This window comes from Phalacrocorax aristotelis, chromosome 8 (genome assembly GCF_949628215.1).
Source record: "Phalacrocorax aristotelis chromosome 8, bGulAri2.1, whole genome shotgun sequence".
Classification (NCBI taxonomy): Eukaryota; Metazoa; Chordata; class Aves; order Suliformes; family Phalacrocoracidae; genus Phalacrocorax; species Phalacrocorax aristotelis.
In genome coordinates this window covers 5,530,694-5,550,024 of record NC_134283.1, presented here as the reverse complement: position 1 = coordinate 5,550,024, position 19,331 = coordinate 5,530,694, and the positions used below count along the sequence as shown (strand labels likewise).

Genomic DNA, 19,331 nt, shown 5'->3' with positions numbered 1-19,331 from the left:
AAAACAAAACAAGACAGCAATAAACCAAGTTGTAAGGTAGGGAGGAAGATGTACCTGGCTTCTAGTGTTAAGCCGCGTAAAATTTTAGACCTTTTTTAACTTGTATTAAAATGTGTTCTGTATAACCTACACCATTTTTATATGTTGCTCCGTTCCTGTTCCTCTAGCTTAAGTCTAGTGTGGAACAATCTGTGTTTAGAGGCATGGTTAGGACAGACGGGAGGTGGTTATGTCAATTAAAAGCCAGTACTTTACGATTTTCTTGTAGGTTGCTAGGAATATAATGAACCAGTTTTATGCTATCACATGCTGAATTCTTTTGTCTGTGCACTTCAAGTTGCTCTAGGTCTAGGCCCCTGGGCTTGTGCCACTTTGGAGATAGAAGATAAGAAAATGAATTTTGATTGTGTTATTACAAGAGCTCAGCAGTAGTTTCATAGTCTTTCTGCTGAGATATTGAAACTTGCCTACCCTGATAGGCAGACTTCTAAAGGAGGTATTTTTTGACAGAGTTTCCAGAATTACCCCCGCCCCCCAATTTATGCTGTTTTTTATTAGTTTTCTTATTAGCAACATGAAGCTATGCAATGATATTTATCAAACAGAAAGGTTAATCAGCAGCTTTGCATACTAGGGTTTATCTAAACATCACAGGTTATATCTTGGTTTTGTGTTGATTTTGTTTTGATTTTTCTCATAGCGTATTATTTTTTCCAGCTGACTCTAAAGATGATGCTGATAAATGGTTGTGTGGCTTGAATATCTTGTATCAAGAGGTCATGAGTGCTCCCACACCTGCTATCACAGAGAGGTATGTGGACATATTTTTATTTTGTGAGGCTTGACGTTTCTTTAGAATTGAAAGTGGAAAAACTGAAAGAAATTTCTATGGTGCGACAAGTGCCAGTTACCTTAAGAGCAACTACTCTCCAGTTAGTATGTGAGATAGAAGGCTTATATGGAAATTCTCCATCTCTATTGTGCTATTTATGTGTTCTGGTATCACGCACTGCTGCATCCACTAATGTGGACTTGCAATCTACCTTGTTCTCTCTACTAAACCAAACCAAAAATCTCTTAATGAGATCACAAGAACATGTGGTGTAAGTGTGTGTTGACTTCTTGGAAAATTAAAATGTCTAATGCAATTGCAGTAGGCTTGCCCTAGCAGATGTCCATGTGTCCTGTGTCCCAATATTTCCAAGGTGTGCTTTTGCAGTTTCTTGTTTTTATTGGATGCATTGCACGGTATGGCAATGTGATTAGCTGTTTTTAAGGATTACTTTTTAACAGCTAGCCATATGATGGTGAACCTGCGCCCTTAATGCTTCTGAGGATGTTGCACGTGAAACTACTCGTGCTCAGAATGTGAGTTTTGTTGACAAGCTTCTAAGGCTGTCTCCGTGCCTGATTGCTTTCACCAGTGCTGACATTTTTGTTTATGGTCACCGCTGTTGCCTGTTGTGAGGATATATCTTGTCCTCACTTGCTACCTGACCAAATTGTGGCTTTGACATTGATGTTGTCTTTAGATACTTGCCATTCCAGATGGGGAGAAAGTATTCTTATCTATTGCATGGTATTGCAATGAGCTGCTATACCAAGTGCTACGGGGTTCCAGGCTATGTTTGTGCAGCAGAGCGATTGCTGTAGAGGCTGAGGTTAAGTTTAATAACAACATGCTGTATTCACCCTTTAGATCAAAATCATGTGTGTATATATTTACTATTAATGCTGCTGATAGTATTTTGCTGTGCACCTACAGCTGACATGCACTCTAATGAAGTTTTTCTTTAAATTTCTCTAAAAACCTCTCCCTCTCCCCTAATTTTTAATTTTTAGGCATCTAACAGATCTTTGAGCCAGTGGCCCAAAATCATTGACTTGATTGAGTTACTCTAGTTTAAATTAGCTTAAGTTTTGGCTTGCTTTATCCACTTATATTTTTACAGCTTCTGGCTGCTCATTCTTTCTGTCCTGCCCACCCTTCCCCTTCCTGTGTTGTTTATGTGACTTTAAAATGCAGTATTAAGCAGCATTTTGGTATATATTTACAAATATGGTTATAAAACCGGCTGAATCCTTAGATGCTGCACTGGAAATATTTTGGCTTTATTAAAAGAGGTGTATCTTATGACTTTTAAATATTTCTGTTGAATTTTATGTATGGATTTTGATATTTCATTGGCTGCATTTTCTTTATGATTCTTAGATTAAGACTTCATTTTTTTTCTTTTTTTCCTCTTTTCCACAAGCTGGCTGAGAAAACAGATCTATTCTGTTGATCAAACTAGAAGAAATAGGTAAGAAGCTCTCTCTTTTTTCGCTTTGGTTTTAGTGTACTTTCTGTTGCAGATTCGAACATGAATGAAAAGAAATAAATACTTATTTGTCCAAGAGGCCAAATATGAGACCCCTGAAAATGGCATTTGCTCTTGTTTTAACAACTTGAGTTTTGCCTTTTGCTAAACACAGTGTGTTCATAGCACTCACTCATGTTCATGTACGTGGTATAATGAGGAAGCAAATGATGAATAAATAGTTTTGCTTTTAGCCTAGAATTACCCTGCCAGAATGAGGAAAGGGAGTTGTCTTCTCCAAGTCTTACTGCAGAGATTCAGCTCAGCTGTGCAGGTGTCTTAGGTTGCTTGTTTTATAGAGGTCTCTGCACTTTCATAGCCAAGTTGGAGCCCAGCAGCTTGGACTGTATAACCTGCTGTGAGCTTTCCTGTGCAGCTATGCCACCAGTTCTTCCTTCTTCGCTGAAGCGTGTTTGCATTGGAGTGACTACGCTCTTAATGTAGACAGACCAGAACCAGCTTTTAAAAACTTGTCTGGGCATTAGTAACAATGAAGGTGCATAAGCAGAGTTCAGCATGGGCTGCTGAAGATCCAGGGCAGATGTTTAAGTGATTACCCTTCCCTTGTTTCCATCCTGATGGAGCCTGAACATGGCTAGTATGTGTGGTATCTTGTTTGAAACTAGTCATGGCAGCAGTGTCAGATATATCCAGAGACAGGGTTGTCCCAGCAATAACGTGAATACTTTACTGCAGGGGTCAGAGCTGTGAGGAGAACAGAACAGACTATTAAGAGGAAGAGGAGATACCTGAGGATATTAGAGGAGTGGAGGAGGAATACTACTGGTACAACAGGGTAGAACCATGTGAAAGAGTTACGTTAACAGTGGGAAACAGAAGATACTCGTGAGGGTAGATATAAAAATAAGCCAAGTTAGTGGTTTGGAATCAGAGTTAAATCTTTCTTTTTTTTTTTTTTTTTCTTTTTTTTTTCTTTTTGGCAATTGGCCTGGCTACATGGGCTTATCTCCTTGCCACATATTTGAATAGACCAAAGCCATAGAATTACCCCTGACATGGTGCTTCTCATGTGAAAGAAGTCCCAGGGGTTGTAGCTCCCAGTGTATCAGGTAGCTTCTTATGTTTGAGTTCTAGTAGTTCATTTCAGGTCTATGTGTGATGTGGGTTTGTAGCTTTTGCACAACAAGCCTTTTTTTTTTTAAAAAATTAATTCAGTTGCATGCCTCTTCTTAGAGTTGCCAGAAATCATGTGACACTGAGAAGAATGTTAACCCCCTCCTCCTCCATGGCTGCTACTTTACCACGATTTTGCTCTTTGTCTGGAACATGTATTGTATTCTCAGGTGTAATTCAGTGTAGAAAAGTACATTCATTTCCTCTCATTTAGGTCTTTTCCTAAAAGCAAAATAAGGTGTGGTGTTTCATTGTGTGACTAAGACTGTGTTACTGCAGGAAATAACACCATTCTGCAGGCAGCCTGTAGCATTGTGCAGCTGGCTTCAGTGCGAGCTGAGGTGCCATTTCAAAACGGTGTTTCCTAAGCTGGCCAGAGTGGTGAAGGGGAAAGTACCATCCTTTACTGGATATTGGCTTATACATCCTGACGTGTTATGACATATACGTATTATGACGTATATGTTGACAGGGATCAAGAAGCAAAAGCGAATGTTAGGATAGAGAAGCTGTGGCTGACAGTGTATGTCTGCTGAAGATGTTTCATTTACTGCTTTAGGGTTCTTTCATCACTACAAGGCAGTCTGGTTAGGATCAAGGGTACTTGCACTATGGAGAGGGCAGTTTTGCAGGTGTTTTGTTCTCTTGATAGATGATTAATGCTTTTAGAAAAATCAGGAAAGGAGTTTGGACTGAGTCTCATTGTGTTTAGTGTTGCAGTTTCTAGGGAGGTTCATTGTAAAGGTTAGGCTTCCAGGCAAGTCCTGTTTCACAGGTTGGTTTTTTTCCAGTGGTAATGAAGTCCCAGCTCTTTGTTTTGGCTTGCACTTGTCTGGCCAGAGGAAATTGCTTGTGCTTGGTGTTTAGGGTACAAACTGAGTGCTCATTCCTGCTCCTAAAAGAAGTGTTTTTTTCCAGAGGTCTGGCGACAAGGCGGAAAGCCAGGAATTTCCTGAGTTCTAATCTGGCTTTGGCATGGACTTTGGCTAAGTTCCTTCTTGCTTTGCCCCTTTCCCGCTCTACACAATGGACGCGAGAATATCTCACAGGGTGGCTGCTTATATGGACACTGTAGAATAGAAGTATTACTTTAGTCTAGGTGCTAATTGTTTTTGTTGCTTTCAGGTGACTCTGTTCTGACCCTGTGTTTGCAGAGAGTTAATGGCTTATGAATTGCATTGTATGTCAAGACAGAGTACCTTAGCCTAACATTCTTGGGTACTGTTGGTATTGCACTAATGTTTTGTGAGCATTGGCAGTATGACCCACGGATGTTGTGCCTGCATTCTCTTGACTCTTCCACACTTCCTTTTGCTGCCATAGATTCCCCATATCTTCTACTGTGGGACTTGTCCCTGTGCCCTTCACATGTTCCACTGTAATGCTGTGTCTTTCTCACCGAGACCTCACATCAGTGCCTACCCAGAGTACCCAGTGTTTGAGACTCTGCCCTAGAAATGTGACCTAATTTCTCTTCTTTGCTATCCGAAGACAAGTTTAATAGCAGGTAGCTGAAATGGGGCTACAGGAGATGGCTGAGTTGGTGTACCAGCTCGGTGCTGCTGGACGAAGTCTCACTCTTTCCTTTTCCTCTACCATCTCTACATGCTGCTAATCAGGCTTTTCTTGTTCCGGCTATGATGCTGATCTGGGCAAGAGGTGAGCAGGGTGACCTCATGAAGCCAGTGGAAGACTTGTTCTATGTCTCTCTGTCCCATAGCTTTGTACTCACCTAGCGAGTTGAAATTGGTTAGCAATTGGGACCATGGCAACAGGAGAATGGAGTGGGGCACAAGGAGAGGAGTAGTGGTTGCTTCTTGTAACAGCATTGAGCTGTTAGATTGGCTCACCTGTACCTATGGCACATCTAAAGCATTTGGACACTCCGGTCCTTTAGAAATCACCCCTCTCTCTTCATACAGCAGTTATAGTAGCATTCCCCAACCTCCTATTTCCATTTTGATGATAAGTATAGTAAATATTGTGAGCTCCTCTGAGGTTGCAGTGAAGGATGCTATGGCAGTGGCACCTCGGACACCGGAATAAAGTCTGATTTTGATGAGAAAACTGGAAGATATGAAGGAAACCGAGGTTTTTGAAATAAGCTGTTCACAGGTTTGTTTCTAATACAAAGTATTCCTTCAACAAAAGAAGTTTGATGGATACACCATACGTGATTTCATGTACGGCCAGAAAGTGTGTGTGGCCAGAAAGTGTTGCAGCGATTAGTAAGCTTAGCTTTGTAAGTATTGCTTAAATACTTGGAGTATGTAAGCACTGTGTTGCTTAAAATCTGAAATAAGTATGTCTTATTTGAAAGGCTTTGCTGTTATCTAGAAAACTTTGGTTTTTAAAGTGTTTCTGGTATATCACTGGACATCCTGAAACTGTAAAAGGGGTCAGCAGGTCTGTGTGAATGGACCTGGAAGGCAACCCTCTCTGGGAAGACTCGGTTGAGAGGAGGATAAGGTGATGTCACACATCTGTGGCAGAAGGGGAGAGTCTTGCTGCTGCAAATCAATTTTACCATCCCAGTGAATAACAGCTGGTTTAAAAGGTTATAATGGTAATGAGAACTGGAGCTTTTTATTTTCTGTTTCTGCTCACCCGTTTGGTATATCCTTTGTATAATATTTTCTGTGTCTATATTCCAGTTTCAGTGGGACTGGAACAATGGAAGGCTGCAGTTCATCTGACCGTGTGTAAACATCTATATTTGAGCTGATGATCTAGATCCGATTAACTGTTGATGGGGAGAAATGGGAGTATCTGCAGCATAGTTCTTTTCATCCTAATATGGATGCCCAAATAAATTGAAATGACTGTTTCTCCCCACTAACTAGAAAACATGTCTAGCTTGCTCGCATGTAGATGTTAGATTTATAGTTTACAGTTGTGAGATGAACCCTACCCAAGATGTTTCAATAGTCACATTTTTGTGTTGATAGAAAATATATTAGTAGCTGACTAGATACAGTAGAACTGTGGAGTTTTTGCCATATTTTGTTTTTTCTTCTTCTTTTCCCAGTATCAGTCTTAGAGAGCTGAAAACTGTCCTTCCCCAAGTGAACTTCAAAGTGAGCAGCATGAAGTTTTTGAAGGATAAATTTGCGGTAATTACCTGATAACTTATATCTCTTTGGTATTATCTGATAGGTGTTGTTATGTGTTTTCAGGATACTGCCTATATTTTTGCTTCTTACCATGTACAGTAAATTGAATGATATAAATTAATTTCTCAGCTTGGCATTGCTTATATCTAAGGCTATAAGAAAATATAGACATAAATGTTCCTTCTTTTCATTGTACAGTTGACCAAAGCCAACATTGTGTTTTGAGCTCCAGTGCTGATACTGTGCAAGTGCATAGGAAAATATTTTATGTTTAAGATAAAATTCATATATAAGAAAAAGATTTTTTTTTTTTGCAATATGATCAAGTAATAACCTATTCACTCCAACCTGTGCTAATATTAATAACTGCTGAAGGTTGTTTCCATTCCTACTGGAATTTTAAATATTCCCACCTTTTCCTGCTTTCCAGCTCTCCACCCTTAAAGCATACATTCTTGCCTCTGTTGCTCCAGCTAACAATTACTGAATGAGACACTACTTCACTCTTAGTAACATAGTGGAAATGGAGTTAGGGTACAAAATGCAAGGCCAAAGATGTGGGCTAGAAGCACTGTGTCACAAACCAAGAACCTGTTTACTTGTTTGTATTCTTAAATAAATTTTTAAAATCCCAAGTGATTAAAACAAATGAAGTTGGAGTAGAACAGAATGTATGAGAGGGTGGCAGCTGGAGTAAGAGTAACTTGTTTGCTGTGCAAATGCATTTCAGGGAATTCTAAACTCACTGTGTGCTACTTTCTATTGTAGGAAATAGGTGCTCATAAGGAAGAGCTTAGTTTTGAACAATTTCATTTGTTCTACAAGAAAATAATGTTTGAACAACAGAAATCGGTAAGCTTTTTATACGTAGTCTTCATCCTGTTAAACTGCTTGATCAGAATAAAGAGTGAATGCTGATTATTTTTTATTTCTGCTTTTTACTGATTTTCTTTGTTCCCCATTCTTGTAACAGAAAAGGGGTATAGTACTGTACTTGATGTGTAGATAACAGTCACCATCAACAATTGGCTTAAGAAGATAAGTCATTCATTCATGTTGCTTCTTGTGTGTTGGTAGTAGAGCTATGCACAGATATAACGGGGTTTCTAGGAAGTGTGTTTCTTGTGAGTTTGTTCAGGATGTAGAATGTCTTTTCGTTAGGCTTGGCTGATCTCTTTACTGATAGGAGCAAGGTTTTTCTATGCTTGTATTACTCTTTTATCACTAACAACATTCTGTAAATCATGAGGATGTATCCTGAGCATCAGATAACAGCTATTGTTCTCATTGTCTCTCGTGGTTGGAGATTACCGCTGGTAAGTCCATTACAAGACGGGCATCAGACAGTCCTTGGGAGGCACGAATGCAGTGAAATTACGTTTCAACGAATTTATATGGGCAACTGCCTGACTATTGTTTCCATGTATTCATTGCATAGATTCATGAAGTTGTTGGAAACAGCAGTCATTTAGTGACTCTGAAAGTTAGGAACTATGAGAAAACTTGTAATTTGAAATTACTTGCATAAACATCTTTGTTGACGACTGTGCTTATTGTTGATTGAACTTGCAGTTGCTAAAATAGAAGCTTTGATAGCGAAAGTCAGCGCTGTTTCTTTCGGCAGCAGAGCTTTCTTGTGCTGTTTAAAAGCGATGCTGAAATTATTGTGAAGTAATAAAGAATCTCCATTTACTGACAGGGTTTTAGGTTTACCCATGAAAGTCTAGTTAATTAGCTTGAGCAGAAAGTTGAAGAGTAAAACACAGAATAAGGAGGCTATCTGACTTCCTTAAACTCTTGTTATCGCCCCTTGTGGATCATTTCAAAGAAACTCCTCAGTTTGCTCAACAACTACTTTGGGTCAGTTGATAAATTTCCTGCGATCTGTAACTATGCTGCTCCAAGCTGGGAACAATTTACGTTTTATACTCACATGAATAAATGTGATGGATGATATGTAATTCCAGTTTTTATTCTGGGATATCAAACAATAAAAGCTTCCCCAGAAAGCTGATTGATTCTGTGTATCAGGTACCTTATCAATAGCAAGTTTTTTGCCCGAGAACTGCGTGTATTCACACTGAAAGGCCTGAAGTGCAGTTGCCGTTGCCAGCCTTGGCAGTATGTTTTTTTTCTTACGTGTTTAATTAAAAATGTGTCTTGCCAATTTGTATGCAGCTTCTCTAGAGCAGAAATGCATATATTTCCTCTTCCCAAACCAATGGACATTATTAGATGAAATTAGCTAGAAAATTGCATATTCTTTTATTATTTACCTTTTTCTCCCTTTTTTGTGTTTTTTTTTTTTTTGTTTGCTTTAAGATTCTTGATGAATTCAAAAAGGATTCCTCTGTGTTCATTCTTGGGTGAGACTCTTCATTTCTATTATTCTTCCACCTTTCCATATGGTTGTACTACTGCAGGAATATTTTTTAATTACATCACTGTTTTTTGTTCTGATGCTTTAGTAAGTGAAAAGAAATGATACATCTTTTTGCATTCAGAAAGGTGAATTTACCATAGTAATAAGTCCTGAATATAATTTGATAATTATGTTTTACCTTCTGACTACCAAGTGGTATGAACAAGAAAATTTGCCTATTCTCTGATTTCACTAAGAGCTGAACGGAACTATTGAGGGACAATTTGATGGAGATATTTTAACTTCAGTCTGGGGACTGGTGCCGTGCACCGGCTTTGCCTAGACTTGAGCAGAATGCTGACAGTAACAGTTTCTGCATCTTTCACTTGGTGGACTTGAAAATTTGGGAAATGTGTACAGCATGAAAAGGAAGGTCACAGGCATTGCTGACATTTTGACTGTGAATTAAACCAGTTTATCTTGGTTTTGAGTATTACGCTAACAGATAAAGGAAGTTACTTTAAAAGTTTGCTTTGAGTGTATTGCGTATTTCCTTAACCCTTGGTCATGTCATATGAATTAAACTTCGTGAGAGTGCTTAAAAGCACAGATTTATCAAGGATGGGTAGATTATAAATACCTTGTCAGTACCAGACGATGTGGCATTTGTGTCCTACAAAAGAGAAAGCAGTTGTGCTACTTTTTCTTGGTGTAGCTGCATCTTGCCTCCTTTTGCAGGAGGTTTCAATCTTTCACAGTAGATTATCTGAGTAATAAATGGAAGGATTTATTTGTGGAAGTGTGGTTCTATGATACCTTAAAAGAACAGTGCCTCCGTATGCCTCAACTAAGCTTAACAACATCCCTGTCAAGCGAATGCTGCTCATTTGCTAAAAAGAAATGAGCAGAGATTTGGTACTTTTCCCAGTGAATCACCATCAAAAATACATCAGGAATCCAGGAGGCTTTACTTAAAGGCTCAAAATACACTATTACAAGCCTAACCTAAATTCCATTGAAGTCATGAAAAGTTTCTTGGTGGTGGCAGCACATTTATACCATAAATCCAAGATACAAATCTATGTCATTTGCTGCTATAACATCTGATGACACTTGCTCTGTTAATTCTTTAGCTTCCCTTTCCCTTTCTTTCTTTTTTTTTTTTTAAAGAAATACTGACCGTCCAGATGCTTCCGCAGTTCATCTCCATGACTTTCAGAGATTCCTTCTACATGAACAGCAGGTGAGAAGGTTGCAGAAATCTTGAGTTCTTTTTCTTGAGGTTGTCTCATGGAATTATCATAGAATCACAGAATCATAGAATGGTTTAGGTTGGAATGGACCTTTAGAGGTCAAAATTCTATGCGCCTTGAAAAGAAATGTGATGTTCATTGAATATGATTGATGTCAGCTGTGATACTAGACCTTGAAAAGATTTCTCCTTAGTTTTGCCATTGAAGTTCACAAGGACTATTATTTTTCATCTACATAAAGACTCTGAAAGTGCACCAGAGGACGAGAGGGTGGACAAAGTAAATAGGTCTCTGTTTAGTCATGTAGATAAACAGACAAGTTTAGAAATAAACACGGGATGTATGTCAGAGATGATAGCCCGGCCTAGTTACAGCTCTTATGCTAGGTACAACTGGGGTAATGCCTTGGCCATGGCCCCGTTTTAGCAGCTCTTACATAAAAAGCTGAGCTGACTGCCTGCATTCCAGTCAAAGGTAATTTTCTATTGAATGGAGCCAGTTTGATGTCCCATACCAGCAAGCAGATAAGGATGGAGGCAGGGACTGGATTTGCATCTTCGTCATCTTCTTTAATGTTATTTAGCACAGGCACCATGGGAAAAAATTGTGCGATACTTGCTAGGAGCTGCTAAGCTCCAGGTTTGCAAATGATTGAAAAGTGAGACCTACACTTCCTGTATAAGCTTGCTACTTTCTTTTTCTCCCTGTTTCACTGTGTTCAAAGGATGTTCAGATTGCACTTAGAAATGAGATTATAGTTAAGCCTTCAAGGAGGCCGGCTTTTTCTCTGTGTGTGCATGCATGTGTGTATATATGTAGTATGTATTTTGTTGGCCTCCCACCTATATAAAGGTGCTTAGATGGAGATCTTCTTTGCCTTTAGACATCATAGAGGAAACTCTTAAGATATATGGGTACAATAAAATATATTGTCAGTAAATCAGCCAGATGAGAGAGAAGTAAATCCCATCTGTAGGTGTCTCTGTTCCTTATTTCATTTTATATAGAATAACACCACTTCTAAAGTTTTTTTTTTTCTACCATATTACTGTTATCTGAAGGAATCTTGGGCACAAGATCTCAGTAAAGTCCGAGAACGAATGACGAAGTTTATTGATGACACTATGAGAGAAACTGCTGAACCCTTCCTCTTCGTTGATGAGGTAAGATAATGATACTTTCTAATAGTTCCTCATGGATTTTTTTATTTCACTGCTGGTTCCTAGTTTGTTGATTGAATGGTAGATCATCTAGGCTTCTCTTGCTACGTTGCTGGGCTTCTTTTAGTCTTGTATGGTAAAACCATTTAAATTCAGTCTCTCTCTTTGTATTATAGTTCCTCACTTACCTTTTTGCAAAAGAAAACAGTATTTGGGATGAGAAATATGATTCAATAGATGCTCAGGACATGAATAATCCTTTGTCCCACTACTGGATTTCTTCCTCTCATAACACGTAAGTTACCAGAAGTCCCACTGTCTATCCCTATTCAAACAGACCTGGCACGTATTAGGAGAAAGTAATACTTCTAAATTATGCCAGAAATGTGTGGATGTGTGAAACCTTTATAAAGTGTGATGTTGTTGTGGTTTAGCCCCAGCTGGCAGCTAAACACCACGCAGCTGCTCGCTCACTCCCCCCACCCCTGTGGGATGGGGGAGAGAATTGGAAGAGCAAAAGCAAAAGGAAAAAAAACTTGTCGGTTGAGATAAGAATAGTTTAATAATTAAAATAAAACAATAATGATAATGATGATTATAATAATAACAATAATGATAATAAAAAGGAAACAGGAAAAAGGGAAAAAAGGCAAAACATAAATGATACAACCGCTCACCACCTGCTGACCGACACTGCCGGTCCCTGAGCCGCGACTGCTGCCTGCCTCCCCTGGCCAGCTCCTCCCAGTTAGCATACTGGGCGTGATGTTACATGATGTGGAATATCCCTTTGGCCAGTTTGAATCCATTCTCTTAGCTGTGCCCCTTCCCCTCCTGGCTTCTTGTGCACCCAGCAGAGCATGGGAAGCTAGAAGAGTCCTTGACTAGTACAAGCACTACCCAGCAACAACCAAAACATCTGCGTGTTATCAACACTATTTTCATGTTAAGTCCAAAACACAGCACTATGCCAGCTACAGTGAAGAAAATGAACTCTATCCCAGCAAAACCATTACAGATGTAAATGTGGCAACTACAGTTTGTGGGACTCCTTTTTCCCCTTCTCTTAAGATCTTAGAGGTTTTGAGGTATAACCGAGCTCAGCTGCCAGAAAACCCAAACTCTGAATCCTGTTACAAAAATAAAAAGAACTCGAGTTGAAACTGTTCCAGCCTCTCTGCTTTCAGAAATTATAGTTATTGAAGGAGCTTCCATTTTTTCCAAGCACCAACAGCCTCGTGAGCTAGTGTCAGCTTTAATTGTACCTGAAAGTAAGAATGCCATAAGGACCCTAGCTGTCCTGTGGGAAAATCCCATACCATTAGTGGGATCTGAAGGGCAGTGGATTTGTTGCCTTGGGAAAGGAGGCAGTGAGGTGTACTATTGATAGATACTCTGACAGTTTACAGTGTCACAAAGTGGAAAAGATTTGAGCAGGGAAGGAATATGGAGACCTTAAATTAGCACATCTGATGATCAGGACTTGGCTATTCATGGTTTTTGCCTGGATGACAAGGATTAGAGCAGACAGAGGTGCTTGAGGCAGAGGAGGATTGCAGTTTGCTATCCATACTCCTCTTTATTGTTCTGAGTTCATTTTACAGCCAAAACTTTGAAAGCCCAGGGGCTGTGTTTTGTTGTTACTGGTTTTAGAATTTTATGCTTAGTAACTTAGCTGCTGATTTCTGTAGTTTGTGTCTAAGGTATCCAGCCCTTTCCCCTGACAATCTGTGGCATGCAAGCTCTTTAGCCCAAGTACAAACCTATGTGGCTATGAGTTTGAACTGTCTTCAGATGAAGGGGATTTGCTCATCTAGCATTGTAATGAAAAGAAAGGAGATGTAAAGAGAAGGAGGAGGGATGACCAAATAAAATATTGTAGGGAATGAAATGAAGTGGATATGGATATAGCTTATAGGTATATTCTGAAGTATAGGGTGTGGTGTAACTCTAAATACACTCCACATCCCTCCAACATGATTATGCCTCAGCATGATGAGGTTTAGGTATGTTTCAAAGCTCATGATCTGCTCTCCAGAAACGTGCCAGTTGGAGTTGGTTGATGTTTAGATCTAGCCTTTAACGTCCTATAATTTGGTCCATACAAAAATCTGATAGCACGAGGTTCAGCAGAGACAAGTTCTTCCATTGCAAGTGAAAAAAAAAAAATCAACATACAGTTTCTATGACAGGAGAAAAATTGTCGCTGAGTGAGTGGGAAATGGTTGAAATTGACTGCCTGTCTTTTATGACTTTATTTTACTCATTAGATATCTGACAGGAGACCAGCTTCGAAGTGAATCCTCCACAGAAGCTTACATCAGGTGCCTTAGACTGGGATGTCGATGTATTGAGTGTGAGTAAAGAGTTTGTGCAGTGGTTTATAACATGCTCTCTGTATAAGTAGCTTCCCCTGTTTACCAAGAAAGAAAAAAGAACTGAAATCAAGAACTAGTTTGTTTTTAGTCATATAAAAAAAACACTGATTCCCTAAATTGTTTTCCTTATGCTTCACTATTGCTCTGTTCACTTGCTGTGATTCTTGTTCCCCTGCAATTTAAAGAAGGTCTTTCTAAATCTCATCTCATTGTACAAAAAAATTCAATCTTGGATCTACTATATGAAAGTGGAGATAGATTATTTGCCTTCATTGTAATACAGACAAGCCTAAGGCACAGAGATATTTGTAATTTGGTGCCATTTGCCATTCCATTTATCTTGCAGGTAAAGCAGTTGACGTTTTCATGCATTTGTTCTCCACTAACTGTGTATGCATCTTCATCCCTGTGGTTGTGTACTTTACTGAAAAGTTTGACTTTTATTTCATGTTATTTCACCAGTTACTTCATAAAAGTAGCTGCTACTGCCTGTTCAATTTGGCTAATGCAAAATGTATCTCAAATTAGAGTTTCAGGGTTAAAATCAACAAAATAGATAAGCTGTCAGCTTGCCACTTGTTGGAGTGTATTTATCCCTGGAAAATTATTCTGAACTAGTAGACTGACAGTAGAGCTGCCTGAATTCCTTGTTTCCAGATTTGCACGTGATAATGCTTTGGGAAAATTATATGTCATATGTTATTTGTATTGCTCTTACTTAAGTGAACTTAATTTTCTCTGTGAGAGATATAAATTCATCTAATAGAATATTTTATTAGAACATTGAAGTCTATGATTCAATATGTGGAACACTGAAGATTTGGATGTATTCTTTGTACTAGAGTTACTTCAGTAACTGCTTGGTCTCTTCCTTTTTCCACTGCCTGTCTTTCCTAGTGGATTGCTGGGATGGTCCTGATGGGAAACCCATCATTTACCACGGATGGACACGGACAACAAAGATCAAGTTTGATGACGTAGTACAGGCAATCAAAGATCATGCCTTTGTTGCATCTGAGTAAGCTTTGATTTATTTTCCTTTAGCCTGTTTTCATATACTTAGACCTTCCTGAACTACTTTTCTCTGTAATTTAGAGCAAAAAGTAACAGAGGAATAATGACATTCTAGTAGTCTTCATTATTGCCGAATGTGGGTCTTCAGTAGATCATGTGAGCCTGCTGCTGAATTTGACAGGAGACTTAGTGACTGGAGAAGGCTGAAGTACTCAGTGCTTTCTCTGCCTCAGTTTTCAATATTGGGGTCAGAGCACATGATACCCAAGGGGAAACTTGCAGAACTAAGTTTGTTTAGCTTCGAGAAGAGGTTAATGAGGGAGTCTGGTTGCTGGCTTCCAGTACCTAGTGAATGACTACAGAGAAGATGGAGCCACACTCTTCTCAGAGTGGATGTGAAGGAAAACAGACACAATTTTGAGGAGAGGAGAAACAAATTTTCACATAATGGTGCTTTAGCACTGAAACTGTGCCCAAAGAGCTTGGAAAAGATCTTTGTTCTTGCAGCTATTCAAATCCTGGCTGGACAAGGCTCTGAGCAACCTGATCTAACCTAGGAATTGGGCCTTCCCAAAGAATAGGTTTGGACTAGATGGCCTCCAGAGGTCCCTTCTGTCCTTAATGATGCTATGATTGCACATCTGTTATTATCTGTAGTGTGTCTATCTCTATTCCTTTTGTCTTCTTACTTACTTTATATATTTCCTTTGATCTGGGGACTGAGAGATGGTGCTGTTTTCCTTTCCTTGCCAGTTGTAGCGAAAAGAAATTGTCTTCATTCACCTCTTTCTCTCCATCAAAGATACCCAGTCATTCTGTCAATCGAAGAGCACTGTAGTGTGGAGCAGCAGCGACACATGGCCAAAGTGTTCAAGGAGGTATTTGGGGATCAGCTTTTAACAAAGCCTATTGAAGCCAGTGCAGATCAGCTACCATCACCAACCCAGCTGAAAGAAAAAATCATCATCAAGGTAGGCTTGCTTTGTGTACTGGTAGATAGAATAGGAAAACAAGAGCAGGAGCCAGAAATGCTACTTCGGGCTTCACAGCTTAGCTGTTAGTTTCTGTTGAGAGACAAGAAACCCCATGCTTGAAGTGTGAACTAGTTACACTTTGCAGTATTGTATGGAGTTCTGTAACACTACATATTAAAGTGCTTGCTGTTGGTTTTTGTGATAAGTGTTGCTAGTTCAAGTGCTAGGTCGAATGTCAGCTCTTTTCTAAAGGTCTTCCAGCGTCTCACTGCTGCAGATGCTCGTCATAGACTTCTTACATGATTTGGCCCACTTAATAATGATAAAATTATGTTCTTGAATAGAAAGTTAGAGTTATTAACTGTTTCTCAAGAAATGCCTCTCATTCAAGTGAAACCCAAAGCACTTGTGGGCTGCACGCTTAAGTTGTCAGGATCGCTTGCAAACTGCAAAAATTGATGGCTGTTTACTAACTCAGTGTGATTTACATATGTCCTGAAACCAGGACAGCAACTTGTGAAACACAGAAGTGCTCCTATTAGAAGGCAGTCACTGTTCGTGTGTCTTACCTTCTGGGCAATACAGGTGCTTTGCTCAGTACTGTTGTGCAGCAACACAAGGCAGACAACCAAAAGAAGGCTCCTCAGATTGAAACTGCAGTAGAACATTTCAAAAGGCAAAATTAGATTGAGGATCTGAGGGCTGCTTGTGATCTCTTTAGTAAAATAATAATTACTTTTGTCTATGCTTCAGTTTTCCAGCTCTTGTAACGGTACTGCACCCTATGTATTAAACTTCTGAACAGAAGAAATAAGGGTAGGTAGATGTGAGCCTGCAGCTCTTGAAAGTGAGACTGGAAATAAAGGCACCCCACTATAAGGTGCAAAAGTTCTGTGCTTAAGTTTTGGGGTTTTTTTTCCCTCCAAACTGTCTGTTGTTACCTTGCAGAGCACAGAGGGGAGTTGCATAGGCACATGAATAATAACATGACAGATCAGATTTAAAAGGAATTACAGACTACTGTGAGTCTGCACAAGAGAACATCCATGTACTCTGTCCTGTCTAAAAAAGAGTTAGAGAGTCTTTAAATAGATCAGCACCTGCCAGTGAGCTAGTTGTGTGCTTTGGCTTTTGTTTGGAAAATGTTGTCAGTAAACAGCCAGAGGCAACTCCTACTTTAGGGGCCTGTGGGATTCCTGAGATAAGCCTGTCAAATTGAAATCTACCTAGAGTAGGCTATACAGAACTGAATGTAGTTGAGAACTACTAGATATGAGATGATTAATCCCATCACTAACTGCAGTTAAGTATTTGATATTACCCTTAGCCCCTTGAGCCACTGTTTTTTGTGAGCACTCTAAAGAAAGTAGAACTTATCCCCTCTTTTCATAAAAGATTTCCCTTCTGCTCATTTTTCTTGTATTGCCCATTAATTTTAATTCCTTTTTGGTTTGGTTTGGGTTTTGTGTCTTGTCCTGTTCTCTGCAGAGGGATTCTTGTTTTATCCTTATTTCTTGGTATGTGCCACTTCATGTTTTCTGTCTTTTGAAGAATGGTGAGCTCTTATCAAACTAGTTGTTTCGTCGTTGCTTGAATGATACCTTTATTAAATTTTTAACCTTTATTATGAGATTTAAATTTTAAAGAAGGGCCTTCCAGCGCTGTTGCATAAAGCCTTGTGGGACAGCTGTTGTTATGGTAATGACGAAAGAAGGCTGTGCAATGGAGGGAAACACTTCCAGTAATGCTGAGTATGCTGGTATATGATGATCCTATGTCAGTGTATGAACGTGGTGGGTTTTTTTTCTTTTTAAGCACAAAAAACTGGGGCCGAAGGGAGACATTGATGTGAACTTGGAAGACAAGAAAGAAGAAAAAAAGCAACAAGGAGAACTTTACATGTGGGACACAATAGAACAGGTATCATTTATGTGACATTTGCTACAGTTTTTTACTAGGTTGTGTAATACTGGACATTTACATTATTTTTCTCATCGTTTGTGTAAGTAATATTGTCAGTTGAACAGGTGTGAATGAGGGGAAGAAGATATTTTGTTTATTGGTACACCTTGTTTTGAAATTGTAGTTAGTGAGTTTCCCTCTGCCTTGTTAATTGTTCTAAACTCTCTCAACTTTTAGAAATGGACTCGTCACTACTGTGCTATTGCTGATGAAAAGCTTTCATTCAGCGATGATATAGAACAGAATGCTGATGAAGATTCATCAAAGGTGATGGCTATGTTTTATTGTTTAAGCATGTTCTTTTTATTCTCTCAGATTACTTCAGTGTCTACAGATGTGTATTTTTTATGCCAATGTTGAAATTGTAGAGGATCCAGATAACAAGTGTATCTGGAGATTAAAAAAAATAATTAAAAAAGGTCTTTGCCAACGTACTCCAGTTAACTGTATTTTTAATAAAATTAACTTTTTCCCTTGGCTAATTCAGGGCTTGCAAAGAGGAGTACAAAGACAATGAAGTATAATTTTGGTACTTAAGTGTTAATGCTGACGTGTGCATTGACAATCAAAGTCTTTATATGCGTTTGGCTAAGTATTATTGCTATTCTCAAACTAGACAGTGTGATGAACTAAGGTTCATTGAGTTAGTAATACAGCACACCTCTTACACAGTGCATGCTTTGTTTCACATTTGCAAAGAGTTTATCACAGGTGAGCATGTATTACTTGGCTGTTTTGCATGGTAAAGCAGAAACATGAGGCTCAGTAAGGGTTGCAATAGCAGTGATGTTCAGCATGGTTTCATGTTCTGAAGTTTCAGGTTTCCATGCACACTCCTCTGTTGCTAACATGTATGTGCATGATTCAGAGATCTTTCTGCACATGCAGAGCATTTTACCCATTCACCTAGATGTTTGTCAGAAAAGTAATTAATGTGTAAGGAAGATATGGATGAATCCTGGAAAAAGCTCATTAGAAACACTGAGAATCAGCAGTAGGATCTTTTGCCTTGAATATATAAATCAGTGTTTGCATTGCTGCATTCATTCACTTTCTGTTGATTACATAGTTGAATAAGGCTGAAATTGATCAATCCTCCAAAGAAATAGCTTGACCGGGGAGGAGAGTCAAGGGTTACTATAAAGGGGGTTGGCTTGTTTGTGGAAGGATCGTTCAGGGCTAGGAAGAGATGAAATCTTGAAATAGTAGATTTTTATATCAGTAACAAGTACTTTGTTTCAAAATCATAAAATTAGAAGTGCACTATAAAAATTCTTATTTTCTGGTCTAGGAGGTGAAACGTACTGAACTGCACTTAAAAGAGAAATGGTTCCATGGGAAAATGAAGGAGGGCAGAACAACTGCTGAGAAACTACTCCAGGAATATTGTGCTGAAATGGGTGGCAAGGATGGGACTTTCCTAGTTAGGGAGAGTGAAGCTTTCCCTAATGATTGCACCTTGTCATTCTGGTATGGTGATTGTCATGAAAATTTTATGTGGGTTTTGTTTGTTTTATGGCATTGCACAAAAATGTGTGTATTTTTCAAGTATGCGTTTATAGCTTTCTAAATTAAACTTCAGTGTAGAATAGTGCATTTTGGCAGAGAAGGCTTTATTTGA

General features: G+C 39.0%; 1 protein-coding gene across 2 annotated transcripts in view; it reads left to right on the top strand.

The window, feature by feature from the left end:
* The window catches only part of PLCG2 (phospholipase C gamma 2), a 66,650-nt gene that overhangs the window by 23,233 nt on the left and 24,086 nt on the right, over positions 1 to 19,331 (top strand). For both annotated transcript variants that reach the window (XM_075101292.1, XM_075101293.1), the window contains 14 exons: positions 718 to 811; positions 2,256 to 2,303; positions 6,523 to 6,607; positions 7,376 to 7,459; positions 8,930 to 8,973; positions 10,140 to 10,212; positions 11,284 to 11,385; positions 11,559 to 11,677; positions 13,653 to 13,738; positions 14,658 to 14,778; positions 15,577 to 15,745; positions 17,564 to 17,668; positions 17,888 to 17,977; positions 19,002 to 19,180. In XM_075101292.1, the coding sequence (XP_074957393.1) occupies positions 718 to 811; positions 2,256 to 2,303; positions 6,523 to 6,607; positions 7,376 to 7,459; positions 8,930 to 8,973; positions 10,140 to 10,212; positions 11,284 to 11,385; positions 11,559 to 11,677; positions 13,653 to 13,738; positions 14,658 to 14,778; positions 15,577 to 15,745; positions 17,564 to 17,668; positions 17,888 to 17,977; positions 19,002 to 19,180 (1,399 nt within the window). The remainder of the gene's footprint in view (positions 1 to 717; positions 812 to 2,255; positions 2,304 to 6,522; positions 6,608 to 7,375; positions 7,460 to 8,929; positions 8,974 to 10,139; positions 10,213 to 11,283; positions 11,386 to 11,558; positions 11,678 to 13,652; positions 13,739 to 14,657; positions 14,779 to 15,576; positions 15,746 to 17,563; positions 17,669 to 17,887; positions 17,978 to 19,001; positions 19,181 to 19,331) is intronic.